At 33.2% G+C, this 16242-nt stretch overlaps 1 protein-coding gene across 2 annotated transcripts in view; it reads right to left on the reverse strand.

The window, feature by feature from the left end:
- The window catches only part of SMARCAD1 (SNF2 related chromatin remodeling ATPase with DExD box 1), an 86709-nt gene continuing 70467 nt past the window's right edge, over window positions 1-16242 (reverse strand). For both annotated transcript variants that reach the window (XM_019741131.2, XM_019741130.2), the window contains exons 15-24: window positions 14657-14792; window positions 13990-14127; window positions 12631-12726; window positions 12416-12533; window positions 12070-12191; window positions 10129-10317; window positions 8870-8988; window positions 7640-7822; window positions 6572-6681; window positions 1-2016 (exon numbers count right to left, since the gene is read on the reverse strand). In XM_019741131.2, coding sequence (XP_019596690.2) covers window positions 1955-2016; window positions 6572-6681; window positions 7640-7822; window positions 8870-8988; window positions 10129-10317; window positions 12070-12191; window positions 12416-12533; window positions 12631-12726; window positions 13990-14127; window positions 14657-14792 — 1273 coding nt within the window. In that variant the 3' untranslated portion in view covers window positions 1-1954. The remainder of the gene's footprint in view (window positions 2017-6571; window positions 6682-7639; window positions 7823-8869; window positions 8989-10128; window positions 10318-12069; window positions 12192-12415; window positions 12534-12630; window positions 12727-13989; window positions 14128-14656; window positions 14793-16242) is intronic.

Below are 16242 nucleotides of genomic sequence, written 5' to 3' on the forward strand. Positions count from 1 at the left end.
CCCTAAGCAATAAATTCCCAGTTTATTGAGAAATAGATAATACTCGTATTAAGCACATGATATGACTGCATTTGTGCTCAACAATATATATATATAGTTTAAGGACAAAGGGTTAGAAACTTTTAAAAAGGGTTTGAAAATACAACTTATGATCACAAATATTTTTATTAAGCCCAAGACATAATAAAGCATTACAACTACAGATGTAAAGAACCCAACTACAGTTCATTGAAGATCAAAAGATGGATTTTGTAAAGAACCCAACTACAGTTCATTGAAGAGCAAAAGATGGATTTAACAACAAAAGAAATAGTCTATCATTGAAGATACATTAATACAGAAGTTACGAGAAATCCATTAAAAGATTTTAAAAGGTAATACTCCCAATAATTTGACTAAGTGATTTGGGTACTATGATGCAGGGGGAGGTAGTAGTATCTGCTGATTCCTTTTAGCCTCATTACACTAAAATATATGGACTATGTGCAATATACCTTCAAGATTGGGTAAATCTACGGGGTCATGAGTTTTCAGTCTAACACCTGCAGAATCACTGTAAGAGCTAGCTACATTAGCCTTCTAACTCCAGAGGGTTATAGTACCTTAGCATCTTAGCAAGTCAGGATGCCCTGAAAGTATAATCTCCAATAATTAACAAAGCTTTCATTTATAAATAAGTTTATTTATAATGATATTTACATAATAAAAACGAAACACATGAAACTCACAAGTTATACAAAGAAACTGATGTGTAATAAAAACAGCAATATAGACTGACAGGCAAAAATTTAAAGAAAGATTTAATAAAGAGCTAAATATCAAGTAGACAACTTTACTTCTAAATTTCACTTTGTCACCCACACTGAATTGGAATTGAACAATGGCTCTCTCTTCAGGAGGTCCTGTACTGGCAATTCTGGAAACTGATAAATCATATTTTGTTAAGAATGTAAAGGTAATGACCCATTTCCATGCGGTACCTAATGCTGCCTTAATACAAAGTCACATTCAGTATGCTTTGAAGTGAAAGAGCCCGTTCATCTGTTGTGCCAGGCTGGAAAAATGTCACCAACATTTTGCTGATGCATGGAGATGTGGCGGGAATAAACTACTATTTAGAGAGTAAAGAGAACTGGAGCAGAAGTGACTGGGCAACAGTTTCAAGAGAAGCAAAAGCCAGGAGAGGAAAATCAATGAAAACATGCACAAGAATAGGCAGAGTAATAATAAACACAATTAGTGCCGCTGGGAAATGAACAGAAGGAATTAATCCATGGAGCAAGGTAAGGGCTTCTTTAGTTACTATTCCCTGGAAAACAACTTAGTGCCTAGCCAAATAAATTTGTTTTAACAGAAGTACTCGGGAGGACCTGGGGGGTGTTAGTATATGGAATGCCACCTTTAGATTCAGGTTGAGTTCTTGTTGACAGTGGTGAACATCTGCTTCAAATAGCAATAAAATGAAAACTATACCATCTATACAGCTGCATTCTTTAAACTAACGTAATAAAAAAGAACTTCGAATGAGACAAGCAAAAACAAGACATAAGCATCATCAAATAAGGCACATGTAAAAATCTACACACATTATCCAGTGAAAGACAATATATATATATTTGGAGGTAGAAATAATTACAAAAATACTGACATTTCTAAAGCATTAGCATATTTGTTACAAACAATCACCAACTAAACCCCATTCAGAAAACTGTTTTGTAAAATGATTATTCAGTATCTTTAGGACTACATATTTGTGGCTTTTTTGGAAATTTCACATATGAGCATTGGGAGAATTCAGTTAGTGGCAAAAAAGTTGTCCATACTATGAGAAATGTAATATGGAAATTATAAAAAGTTATAAATGTTCATAAACCCCATGGTCATCATAATGTAAATGTCCTTGAGTGCACCAAGTTGATATTTCCTCATCAATCAGGAATTCACAATTGTTATTTCACAGGCCCATTGACGTTTTTAATAATGTGGCTATATCTGCTGGCATGCTCCCTTCGTCACCTGTAGGTCAGAAAAGTGGCATTAAAATTTAATAAAATATTTTATGAACTATATTCTCTCTCTCCAATTTTCTCTACCGTTGGAGAATTCCTAATAATCTTGCAAGGCCCAGTTTGCTTCAGTGTCACGCTCTGTTAAAGACCTTCCCAAATCTGTGTAAAACAGGGCTACTTCCTTCCTCTGTGCTCGTGTGCCTACTGACAGCACAGCAATCTACAGTTAGGTTTCGGATCTGCTATACATAATATAAAGATACACAGACATAGATAGTTCGGAGCATATCTTCATATCCACATAGTATTTACTCCTCTAGTTTGCTAATAAACACATATATGTAACAAACTGAATGCTGAACACAGGACAATAGAGCTCCCAATCAATCACACCAAAGAGACTCATTTCATCTACACGCTTATTTCCAGTCCAAGGATACAATCACTGATTTCCATTTAACTGACACATTGAAATAAAATCTTGAGTACAGCAATCCCCGTTGAGGATTAAAGTATCCACTGTAAATTATCTTTTCCCAATGTTTGCCCCATATTTCAATTAAATGGGACTCTATTATCTAGGTATTTATCCAGGAATTATTCAGGATTTTCTAAGATGTGAAAACATCTTATCTGTCAAGGTGGCACAGAATCTAGTCACCCTTGATTAACTCAATCACTCAAATTGTTTTTTAGAAGAACTGATTTATTAGTTTATAATAACATGGTAGTGCTGACAATTTATAAATATTTGGACATTTGTAGCTATGAACAATTTTATAAATTAGATGGGGCTAAAATGTAGCAAAACTCATCACCTTTATCACCTCTCCCCTCCCCCCAGTTATAATCTAAAATTATGAGAGTACTTTTATCTATCCTTTCAGTGAAAGTTATATGCACATGAACACAAACTAGTGCATAAATTCTCATGGAATTCACTGACACCCTTGCCTCCAAGGTCAGAAAATAGCCCATGAAATCTAGATTGACACTTGTCCTAAAACTGACACCATGAATAATTGGGCAAATCCAGAATAAGACAACAAGCATACAAATCCACAAGACAACAAGACTCTCCAAAATTCAGTATTACTAGGGATGCAGGAAGAGAAGAAGGAAAGGGTGGAGAGACTGTTCTAAATTTAAAGACACTAAAATAATACAGTAAAATGCAGGTGTGAAGTTTCATTTGATCTTGTTTTGTTTTTTACAAAAAGCTATAAAGTATTAAGAGCATAATTGGGAAAAATCCAAATGTGGACAATATGTGATAATATTTGAAATTACTGTTAATTTTCTGGATGTAATAGTAATATTATGGCAATTTAGAGGAACATGCTGAAACATTCAGCATTAAGTGTCATGTCTATGACTGACATTAAAATAGTTCACTAAAAAAAGGTAGATGAAATAAACACTGTAAAATGTTACAATTGTTGAATCATTGTACTTTTTATTCATGCTATGCTTTCAACATTTTTGCATGAAAATTTCCATAATAAAAAAAATTTAAGTGGTAGATAACTTATTAATATAATTGTATTAAGGGAGATTAAAGGAAAAAACCCACACAATTCTTATTCTAAAGCAGTGGTTCTCTGACTTTAGCATGTATCAGAAACAGTAACCAGTTTATAGTGTCCTTTCCCTAGTTTCTGACTGCGTTGGGCTGGAGTTGGGCTTGGGAATTTACAATTCAAACTGGCAATTTCCCAGGTGGTGCTGTTGCAGCTGGTCCAGGGGCTACACTTTGATATCCACTAAGGCAAGTTCTAGAAACACAAAAATCCGACAAGCACATAGGAGAGGAATCATGGTCTTTAATCTTTCAGTTTCATGGGAGAAGAAGCATACAGAAAACATAAAGCACATACATGCTATATTACAAATATACCTTTTGTTTACAGAGGAAACGAACTCACTGTGAGAGATGAAAAGAAGGGCATACTTGTACTCTTATCAGGGTCAGTGTCAAATTATTTAAATGAAACCAGGGGCAAAGCCAAAGACAAAATCATTATACACAGTTAAGAGATTAAATGAAAGACATTATTGTATCCTCATCTACCCAATAAAACACTTACTGGGAACAACTGATACATAAATAGCATCAGTATGATAAAGGAGGAAATTTCCCACAGAAGGGAAGAGTGATAACTGAGGGAAATTTTCATAACTAAACATTTCAAAGCTAATGGCCTAAGAGCATAGCTAAAATAAGTTGCTATTTTAACACACACCGGGTATGAAAATAACAGGTAAATTTTCAACTAAAGAAATTTATATAAATGCAAATAATTTACATAAATTATGACTGGAAATGACTGACATACATATCACCTCTGCTCTCATGTGAAATACCATTAAATGCCATGGGGGGACAAAGGGGAGGGCATTAAACATAAAGAGAAAGAACTGAAGAAAAAGAGAGCAGTCGAGAGAGAGATCTGTCAACAAATTTTGGAAGATGAAACGCAGATGGAAGAATGGAAGCTGACTTTAGCAGAATAGACACAGCAAAAACTAAAGTGCAGGCAGGTGGGAAATGCAAGGCTACTGTACATCATGCTCAGAATCCCCCTCACCCCTAGAGCTCAGGATGTGGAGGTAATGGGTACTTCTGAAAGGTGGGGAACATATGGAGGTAAAAAGAGATTGATGGGTAGGACACCTAAAGCCTTCCCATCAGAGCCAGTCATCTGCCCCAAATATACAAAAGGTTTACTCTTCGGAAAATTTGAATCAAAGAAACACTGGATGTGGGGATAACAGAGGGCTGTGAAACTGCAGTGGGAATAGGAAAATTAAGTATTTGAATAGGACAACACTCCCACCCCCACACTCCCCCTCGGCTCTGAGAATATAGTCAGTAGGTTTATACTACACCTCTCCCACCACCCGCACTTTGCAAAAGATTGGAGAACATAGCTTGGGGAAACAAACTAGCCCCTGAGAAATGACCTCTATTTTATTTTATTTATTTTATTTTATTTATCTATCTATTTAATTTTTTTAAGGAGGGTGCAGCTCACAGTGGCCCATGCGGGTATCAAACCGGCAAGCTTTGTGTTACTAGCTCCACACTCTATAACCAACTGAGCTAACCAGCCACCCCTAACCTCTCATTTTGAAAGATAGTTAAAGATAGTCGGGAGTCTGGCAATCAAACAGCTCAGTCCCCGATTAATTATTAATAACTATGATGGTTCTATTTAAAGACTTACTGATAGGATAAAATCAACATATCTGGGTATTTGCTAGCATTGCTAAGAGACTTAACCTAGGTATTCAATTGCTTTACCAAATTTGAAAAGATGCTCTAATAAAATAATCAGGAAAAGCACAGTGCCCAGTGGACTCTGCCTTATGTGTTAACTCTTTTAGTTTTGCTGGATAATCTGAAATTGGCAAGTTGCCACCTCCACACGAAGCCTAGTAATTACTGTTAATTGTTTACGTTACAGTTATTCTATTCATCCTCACCCTTAAAGGTCTTAACTTGGTTGCTTCTTAGTTAAGCTTTCTCTAATGCCTGCCTCCCCAACCTGGCACAGCACCCTAAAATAAACGCTATACATGAAGGACACATACTAATATCATACATCTCTCTCTGAAGACAGATTAAAATATATTGAGCGCTTCGAGTATGGAATGCCTGACAAAATAATAAAACATAGTAAATATTCAATGGAAATCTGCTGAATTGAAATAAACCATTATCAGTATTAGGAATATCCTTATTTATTCAAATAATAAAAATGCTTATTTTCAATTAAATTTAACATTAAATAAAAACAAGATGTAGAAAACTGCGTAACTTCTGTAAAAGGGAGAGAGAATACATATACTTACTTACCGCTATCTGCATAAAATAACTGGTAACAAAAAGCTAATGTATCACCTTTATGGGGAAGCTGGATAACGGGGCGGGAAGGAGGCTTTTGTTTGCCCTTTTTTGTAACTTTTGAATTTTGAACTATGTGGATGTATATCTTTTCAAATATATATAAAATGTTTAAACTTATAAAACTTTAAAAATTGTTCTTTTCAAAAAGGTGGAGTGAAGGTTTCTTATTTGAGGGTTTTTTCTAGACCCAACTACTTCAATCTGAAATTTTTGAAAAAATACACTTTACTGCATTCTAGTGCAATAAATACTTGCTAGACAAAATGAAATTAATGTAAATGTTAGAGTTCTTAATAAGTTAATATTAGGCCATCTATTTTAATTATTTTGATTCATACGTATTACTTATATAGTAGGTAAATCATAAAATTGTGTATAAAATAACAGATACAATTTTATTTCTGGAATGTTTTGGTGTCAGAGATAAAGGATAGAATGGAAAGAATTTTCCAAAGTCAAGGTGTTTATATCTGGCAAAATGATCTGTAATTATAGAACTTCTGAAATGAGTATGCTTATCTTCTCCCATGCCAGTCCTAAACTGCATGCCAGTTAAGGACTCAGACCATCTTTGTTATCCTCTTGCTATTATTGCTAATTTAACGCATTTTCATGTGGATAATACAGAAATTTCTCCTCATAAACAACTTACCTTCGTCTACCGTGGTCATATCTTGTTCTAGTTTCAATTTTTGTTGGTTAATTTTTAGCATGGATTCTTCGATCGTCCCTTGGCTTATTAATTTTATAACTAGTACTTCTCTAAAAAGAAAACAAAAAAGATAAAGATACGTCCATTGGTTACTAAATATAAAATTATTTGGATACATATGAACTATATAAATCATCTCAAAGTTTAACAAGAATAATTTGAAAATTGTGTAACAAATATTTCATAAATTTAATTTCTCCTTTTTCTGAGCATGTCACTTTTAAACATCCTTTCCTATTACTGAGCCAAGAGAAAAAAGATATTTATACTTTAAAAATTACTGGTAAAACTATATTACAACAAAAAGTTCTAGGTTCAGAAAAGTATTCCATTTAAAAAAGGGATGTACTTTGCTTATTAGGTTCTAAGAAATAATTCAGTACAAAAAGTAAGGAAATGTAGTACAAAGACTACAAGGGAGGTTTTAGTCCCACAATAGGTACTGATAAATATTTGGTTCATAAATGAATCTATCACTGTCTTTTGGAAATACAGTAAAATACTCCACAAAGTAGACATTGTCCACTGCTTAAATGTGCAAGTAGATTTGAATTGTAGGTATTCTTTCACCTCTATACGGTCCTGTGACCAATGTCAAAATTAACCGTCACCTAAAATATCTACCATTCCAATAATCTATTTCTTAAAGGGTAACAGGGTAGCAACAGCATGTATATTACCAAGTCTATCTGGCTCTCAAATGGTCTAACAAGCAAGTCTTTTTAATTACTAATTACCCCTTTTTCAAAGTGGTTGGATCATTGATAAAACTTCCTTTTCATTAGCAGAAGAACTACTTGGGGTGGGGTGGGAGTTTACTTTGTTTTAATTACTAGAAAGTGATTAGGTTACATAGTTTATGTTCAACACCGCTGATATGCAATACATCAGCAGCCATGCATTGCTAAAAATGTAAAAACTAAGGCAGGACATCAGACTGTATGCAAATATTCTACACAAATTAAACTTGCATTTAATTAAAAATAAATTTCAACTGAAAACACTTACTTAGTCTGGCCTACTCTATGGCATCTATCTTCTGCTTGTTTGTCATTGTATGGATTACAGTCAATATCGTGAAGTATAACAACATTTGCTGAAGTCAGGTTTATTCCTAAGCCACCAGCTTTTGTTGACAGCAGAAACACAAAGATATCCATATCGGTATTAAACTCATCAATCAGATGAATCCTGTAAGATGAATGTACTAGGTTAAATCTCACTAAAAGGTTATATAATTAAAACTGAAAACAATCATATCTCATGAAAAAATGAACTTGAAGAGTAAATACATGCTCTTTGTATTACAGTACATTACCTGTAGCTATTTTATTGAAAGACCTTCCCAATTCACCAACTTCTTTTCTATACTACTCATCTCTCTACTAAGTCTTACTTAATTCAAATATTCAGATTTAATTACTTCCTAAAGGACTATTTTGTCCTTTGTTTATAACTTCTGGCTTATCTAAATTCTGCATACACCTTTAATCTTCTCAGAAGTCTATCAGCTGCTACTGATAGACAACATGCCTGTGAATTTAAGGATCTCAAGATCAAACTGTACTGATGTAATCTCTTTTAGCATGACTTCTTACCCTCACTCTAACACCAGAGAAAAAAAATTTACTTGTGCCGATAAAAACAACAACAAAAAATTCAATTACCCTTAAAACATGAAAAGCTCAAGATTTTAAAACAATCTTGGTTTAAAGATAAAATACTTCAGACTTTGAATGATTTTTAAAAAGAAAAACACTGGTAAGTATATAACTGTAACAGCTGTTTCAAAGTACAGTGGTACCTCGGTTTTCGAATGTAATCCGTTCCGGAAGACCGTTCGAGTTCTGAAACATTCGAAAGCCGAGACACGGTTTCCCCATAGAAAGTAATGCAAAATGGATTAATCTGTTCCAGACCTTTAAAGCCAACCCCTAAAACTGCAAATTTAGCATGAATTTTACCATCTAATGATACTATAGATCCATAAAACGTACGGTGTTCGTAAACCGAAATGTTCGTCAACAGAGATGTTCGAAAACATCTACCATATATTTGTAGGCAGTTCAGACCAAAAGATTAAAAGAAAATGCTCCCCATCTTAAGGTAATGATTTGAAGTAACCACACATAGAAGACTCAAAGTTATACAATTCTATCAATTGCTCCAGATATTAAAATACAAACATTTCCACTTATTTGAGGATAAGGTGGAGTTTTGAAACTGAAGTATACCAACCTTTCAGAAATCTGAGTCTTTCCATCTAATCTGAGGTACCTATGTTGATGATGTTTTAAGAGAACTTCTAAAATATCCAGCATCATGGTAAATTGGCTAAATAACACAACTCTATCACCCTGTGAAAATACATTTATGGATTAGATACATGGAAAATAAAATTATGATGTAAGTATCTAATGATCAGTTGCTTCTTCAAAAAAGTCAAGTAATCACAGCAAAGGTAAAATTCTTAGTTTAGATTACATATAAATAAATTAATTTCTAAACTTCAGACCTAAAATTTAATTCTCAGTTTTGATTTTTAAGGACAGTTAATGGGAATAGCTACTAAAATAGAAAAGTACTATTGGGATTGTGATCTTACAAATTTAAGCTATTTCACATATAAACTGTAGAATTAATTAAATTACTACTTAATATAGTATCTTTAAAATACTCACTCTGAAACAATCATACAGACTGTCACCTATGAAATAACAATTAAGATTATTTTTTAAAAACATCAATATAGATGTATTCTACTAACTTCTATTTTTCTGAGGTTCGACAGGAAAAATAGTGAGGAAAATAAATGCCCAAATACAGTGGAACCCCCTTATTCACAGGGGATACATTCCAAGACCTCTGTGGATGCCTGACGCCATAGATAATGTTTTTCCCTATACATATATAGTTTTTTCACTTAAAGAAAACACTTTACAGCTTTTCTTTGGCATATCCTAATTGCCAACACTGTATCCTAATTGCCAACACTGCTACTCTTGCACTTTGGGGCCACTAATAAGTAAAATAAGGGCTACTTAAACACAAACACCATGATACCATGACAGTCAATCTGATAACCGATAATAGATCTGATAACCAAGAGGTCTACTCAGTGACTAAAAGACAAATAGTAAATAGTGTCTTCAGTGTGGATATGCTGGACAAAGGGATGATTCATGTTCCGGGTGGGAAAGCACAAGATTTCACACAACTCAGAATGGCATGCGAAACTTATGAATTGTTTATTTTCAGAATTTTCCATTTAATATTTTCAGACCACAATTGACTGTGGGTAACTAAAACCATGGAATATGAAAGAGTAGATAAGGGGAGATTATTGTATCCAAAAAATGCTCAAAACACTAATTTCTAGAAGGATGTAGAACAGATATAGCCTAAAACTTCAAGAAAGTGAAGTCATACCAGAATTGTTTTAAACAAGTTTAACTAATTGGGAAATATAGAAAAAGAGTAGCATTCTTCTTTAATACCTTCTCTTTCAATTCAGACAAGATGCGTCCTAAAACTCGGAATTTTCCAGAATCTAAAATCAAGTCCATGTCTAACTGGAAGTTATTAATGTGTCGATACTGTTTACAAAGCACATGTAATTCGAAGTCTGTCATAACTTCCATATCTTCAAAGATCAGGTCAGGGTTGGCTTCACAATGTGTAGGTTCCTCAAAACAAAACAAAACAATATACACACTTCAAAATGAAGATAATTTACAATATGATCAGAACAATCTAATAACATTGTTCACATCTCATAAAATATGTAAATCCTAGAACATTTTAGGGCAACAGATTTAGCAAAGGAAATTAATATTCATTTTTTTTTAGGTAAAATAAAAGAGGAGGGAAGTACTTATTGTTTTAGAGTTAACATACCAAAATATTTACAGATGAAATAATGTCTAGAACTTAGTTCAAAATAATCCTGGGGAGAGGTCTAGATGAAACAAGAGTAATGTTTACTTTTGTCCACTGTTGGTGCAGCCACTATGAAAAAACAGTATGGAGATTTCTCAAAAACCTAAAAATAGACCTAGCATATGACCCAGCAATTCACTCCTGGGTATTTATCCAAAGAAAACAAAACCACTAATTCAAAAGATACATGTATCCCTATGTTCATTGCAGCATTTACAATAGCCAGGATATGGAAGCAACCTGGGTGTCCATGAATAGATGCATGGATTAAGAGGATGTGGTACACACACACACACACACACACACGCACACACACAGAAATATTACACATCAAAACAAAAGAATGAAATCTTGCCATTTGCAACAACATAGATGGACCTAGAAGGTATTATGCTAAGTGAAATAAATTAAAGAAAGACAAACACCATGTGGTATCACTTATATGTGGAATCTAAGAAAACAAAAAAGTAAACAAACGAAACAGTAACAGACTCATAGAAACAGAGACCAAAGGGATGGTTGACATAGGAGAGGGGGATGGAGGAATGGGTGAAAAGGGTGAACGCAAATATAGTCGATATTGTGGTAAGTTTGCACGGTGACAGATGACTACTAATTAGTGGGGTGATAATACTGTAAGGTATAAAAATGTCAAATCACTATACTGTACACCTGAAACTAATATAACTAACAACTATGCTTAATAAATAAGTAAAAAAGAAACAGACCAGTGTCATTCCTGATAACTGCAGAAAACGTGTGAAGGTTACATGGGCAGAGGAGTTCACTATACAATTCTCTCTACATTTACATGTCTGAAATTTTCCATAAGTTTAAAATAATATAAAAAAATTTTTGAAAGCAAGTGGTTGCTTTCAACACAGACTTATAATGAGAAATAAGCGCCAATTGTTAAGGGAGAATTAGGCAAAAATAAACAGTTAAACAGATAAAATGGATAACAGTTAAACAGGTAAAATGGATACAATATAATAAGGAAGAAATAAAATGAAAAATAACTCAGTACCCAGGCCATATAATCTGAGGAATCTTTTGGTAAAAATAAAGAAGTGTATTATGCAGTCTAGATCAGGAGTTGGTAAACCTATTACGTAAAGAGCCAGACAGTAAATATTTTAGGCTCTGTAGGCAAAATAATCTGTTTTGCAACTGTTTAATGTTGCCCTTGTTTTGAGAAAGCAGACAACATAAGAAATAAAAGGGCATGGCTGTATTAGAATAAAACTTTATAAAAAGACACTGCTGTATTTGGCCCTAGAGCCACAGTTTGCTGACTCCTGATATAAACTGTCAGTCCTTCTTGGCGCTTATGTCCCCCAAAGTATCTTGAACTTTACCGTAAAAATGTTTTTCTTAAATATGTTGTTAAAGGGTTAATATGCTCATTAGTTCAATAGTCTGATTTTTGGCCTAACAATTTAACCTCATGTTTAATAGTCTTAATAAAGCTCAGTGTTAACATATGATGAAATTCTTACCTTTAGCATAAGCTGAGACATTTCCTTGAGTTTTTCAGCTGTGTAATATTGGCGATGTAACAAAGGATGATTGGCCATTTTTCTCAATTGCATCATGACATTGCACATTTCTGTGTTTTTTTCTGTGATCCAAAGAGTACACATTAAAAAACAAAACAAAAAACCAAGCAGATAGCTGTTTGTTGACATGTATCTCAATGCAAATGAAAAGTTTTAAAATTATCTCTTCGAATTCCAACTAATCTTTTAAAAGAATGAGTAAATCCCATTATAATCTGACTAAACAAAATGCAACGCCAGTACAGGATTATATTTTTCACATAAAATTGTGAAAATCAGATTATACCCAAGTTATTGATAGATTTTTTCAATCTGTTGAAAAGACCCAAATAGAGTTGCTCCTGCTTCTCTGACATTGCACACAACTCAATTTGATCTTTCTTGGGCGGTAGCTGCTTGAGAACCTGAGAAAGGAAAACAGCTGAAGTAAATTATTCAAATAAAGGGGAAAACAGAATTTTAAAAAACCATCATAATAAAAAATATGCAGATAAGAGTTACCTCATCTTTTACTCTTCTGAGAATAAATGGTTTTATAATTTGTTTTGCATGTGCTATTCTCTCTTTTTCATATATACTTTGCTCGTCTGCTGATTTCTAAGTAAAATAAGAATATATCCTTTTAGAAATCATTTGTTCACAATAACAATATTACACAACCTGAAAATCTCCCTCACTACAATCTGAGTTATTTTCCATGGAAACTCAATCCATTCTAGGTGGAAGTTTACATCTGAATTCTGGGTTATAATCTACCTCTTAAAGATCCATATGTATTATGAGGTTTCATGACATGTAATTGTGTATTCTGCTGAGGTAATAAAATTGAACTGTAGTAGGTTTTCAGAAGTTATTAACTGATGAGTCATTACGGAGTACCTAGATAACTCTCACGGAAAAAAGTGTGTGTGTGTGTGTGTGAGAGAGAGAGAGAGCGAGAGAGAGCGTGAGAGAAAAAGAGAGAGAGAGAGAGAGAGAGAGAGAGAGAGAGAGAATGAATTTATATTTGTGCAAAATGGTCTTAAAAGAAAGCTACGTAGTACAGGTCAAGGAAATCATGTGGTCTAAACAATGAGGATAGTTCCTAGCCAAAACCTGTTAGTTTTGGAAAATTAAAGAAGTGGAACTTTATTCTATAATGTAAAGAAGTCTTCCATAGCCTATGATCTGCGAGGCTATCAAATGGGAAAGAATACATTACTGAAAGTTTAAAAGGCAATTAATTTGCAGTAGAAGAGTATCATAGAAAATTCTTGCAAAATATATGTGACCTGGGAAGAGAATGAAGAATCTATACAAACATTGCTGTACTGGAAGATGTGGGAGTTGTTGAAGACTATACTGTACTTTTTCTAAGCAATGGGGAGAAAATAAGATTTTCTTCTAAATAGGATTTCTTTAGTGTAACTTTTAGAAATTACTTTTGTATGTATGGACTTTCACTTCAAAAAATATGTCCCAGTATAGGAATTTTCCAGAAATTCAACCTTTGTTCAGTTCTAGTTTACTTATAAAGAAATACTACTAATTTATCTGACTAATTTCAATAAAGCAGATGCAATGATCAAACTTTCCCCACATATTATATATCTAAGCTCTCCACTAATTTACAATTGTCATTCTTCAGAAAATTAGGATATTAAAAACCAAAACTTTTAGAAACTCATAGAAGTTACCAGTTAATTTCCCATTGTATTATGGCTGACTTCCCAACTCAACTAAGGATAAATATATCAACTCCTTAAATTTATTTCATACCACATAGGCACCATGAAAAAAGGAAAAAAGACCAAAAAAGGAAAGTAACCCAGGTAAAACACAAAGTAATGTAATTGGGAGAAAATATGAATTTATGCTTACTGTCTTAGAAGAAAACATTCTTCGTATTTCACTGGTGCTACTGCTAAACATGTGTGGCATAACAAAATTCAACAGTGACATGAGTTCTAACAGATTATTCTGTACAGGTGTGCCTGTGAGCAGCAAACGGTTATTTGCCTGTGAATGAAGGTAAAAGTAAGATTAGGTTTTTTTTTTTGTTTTTTTTTTTACTAGAGCCATATTCTTATTTGTCTACCCTCCTTAGAAGGGGAGAAAACAAATGTAAACCATTATTAATAGTATCAAATTCTGCGATGAAAGATTAGTAATTTAGAAAAATTATGAAATATTGTGCTTTAAGGTAGAAGGTATAAAACTAATGGTATCATTTTATAAGTAGGTAACTTGCATCCTCAGATCATTTTTATGACATGATGAAAGATTATATTTGATGTTCATATAGTTTACCGTATAGGACAAGGGAGAGTAAATTGAGGCTCATGAACAACAAATGGTTTTCATATCTTTAACGGATTATAAAACAATAGCAAAGTGACAGAGGCTGAATGGCCCACAAAGCATGAAATATTTCCTATTTGGCCCTTTATAGAAAAAATTTGCTGACCCTCATATAAAATGCTATATACATTAAAATACATAATGTAAAATTTCATCATAATTGGAAAAACTCACAAAACACTCTTACATTAATTGTCATAAGGTGCTGGTAGCGAATGGAGCCCATATTCTTCAGCATATGGCCCTCATCAAAAATTGCATAATTAAGTTTCAGTCGTCGAAAGAGACTACGGTCATCAGAACTGCTGATTGCACAATTATACCTGTCACCAAAGGAAAAAAAGAATCTCTATGGTTATACCTTTAGGAGCCTGGACCCTAGTAAGACATATGCTTTGTAAAATTATTTTTTATTTATACATTTCTAATAGCCAGCACTTAAAAGATACAGCTGGATGTACTTGTATCCAATAATTACTGCTGTACATGTAAACAAGTTATGAAAGCTGCCATATGTAGTTAAAAGAAAATTTACAATTTATAATGTAATCAGACAACTTCTACACACCTAAGAAGAGGCCAATTTTGGTACGATTTATATGTAATCTGCACCTGTTATACACTTTGTTTCATTAACTGTTATATTTTAAGAAGCAAGAGAAAAAAGGGCATTAGGTTAAGACATTTCTGTTGAGAACACAACACTACTGTATTAAACTACTAGAGTAGATCCAAGAAATAACAGCAGCTAGCAGTACATGACTATATATAAACATGGAGTCCATTTTATTAAGAATTTTGAATGAATTCTTTTAATCATGGCCGCCTACAGAAGTCAGTAGAGAGAATAATCAAATACTGACAGTTAATATGAAGCTTAAAATAGCTTATATAATAAACATAACATGAAGGCATTAAGTTCTCTGCTAGATATTTATGACAAATATCTACTACTAAGTAATGATCAACTTATTCAGTTATATTTTCCACCCTTATTCCTACTCAAATTTTTCAAGAAGTGAGATTTCATTGTATTTATTATTATTTATAAGTTAGAAATATTATAAATCATCTTGGTGAAATATCTTAAATGTCAGTTATTATTTTTAAAAGAAATGCTTTTTATTTTTCTAAAACTTATTTATGTATAGCTGGTATATAGTATTGTACTAGTTTTACTAGTTTTAGGTATACAATAGTGATTTGACATTTTTACACCTTACGATGTGATCATACCACTAATTTTAATCTGTCACTGTGCAAACTTATCACATTACTATTGACTATATTCTCCTTCACCCTTTTAACCCATCCCCCACACTTTCCCTTCCGATAACCATCATTTTGGTTTCTGTTTCTGACTGTTCTTGTTTTGTTTTGTTTAGATTCCATATATAAGTGAAACCATATGGTATCTTTCTGATATATTTCAAAATATATCAAAATATAGGTTCTTCCATGTTACTGCAAAGGGCAAGATTTCATTCTTTTTATTACTGCATAATATTCCACTGTACTGATATACAGCATCTTCTTTATCCATTCATATATCAATGGACATGTAGGTTGCTTCCATATCTTGGCTGTTGCAAATAATGCTCCAATGAACATAGAGGTGCATACATTTTTTCGAATTAGTGTTTCCACTTTCTTTGGATAAATACTCAGAAGTAGAATTGCTGGGTTGTATGGTAAATCTGTTTTTAGTTTTTTTGAGGAATACTGTTTTCCACAGAGGCTGCACCAATTTGCAACCCCACAACAGTGCACAAG

Source organism: Rhinolophus sinicus, linkage group LG02, assembly GCF_036562045.2.
Source record: "Rhinolophus sinicus isolate RSC01 linkage group LG02, ASM3656204v1, whole genome shotgun sequence".
NCBI classification, from domain to species: Eukaryota; Metazoa; Chordata; class Mammalia; order Chiroptera; family Rhinolophidae; genus Rhinolophus; species Rhinolophus sinicus.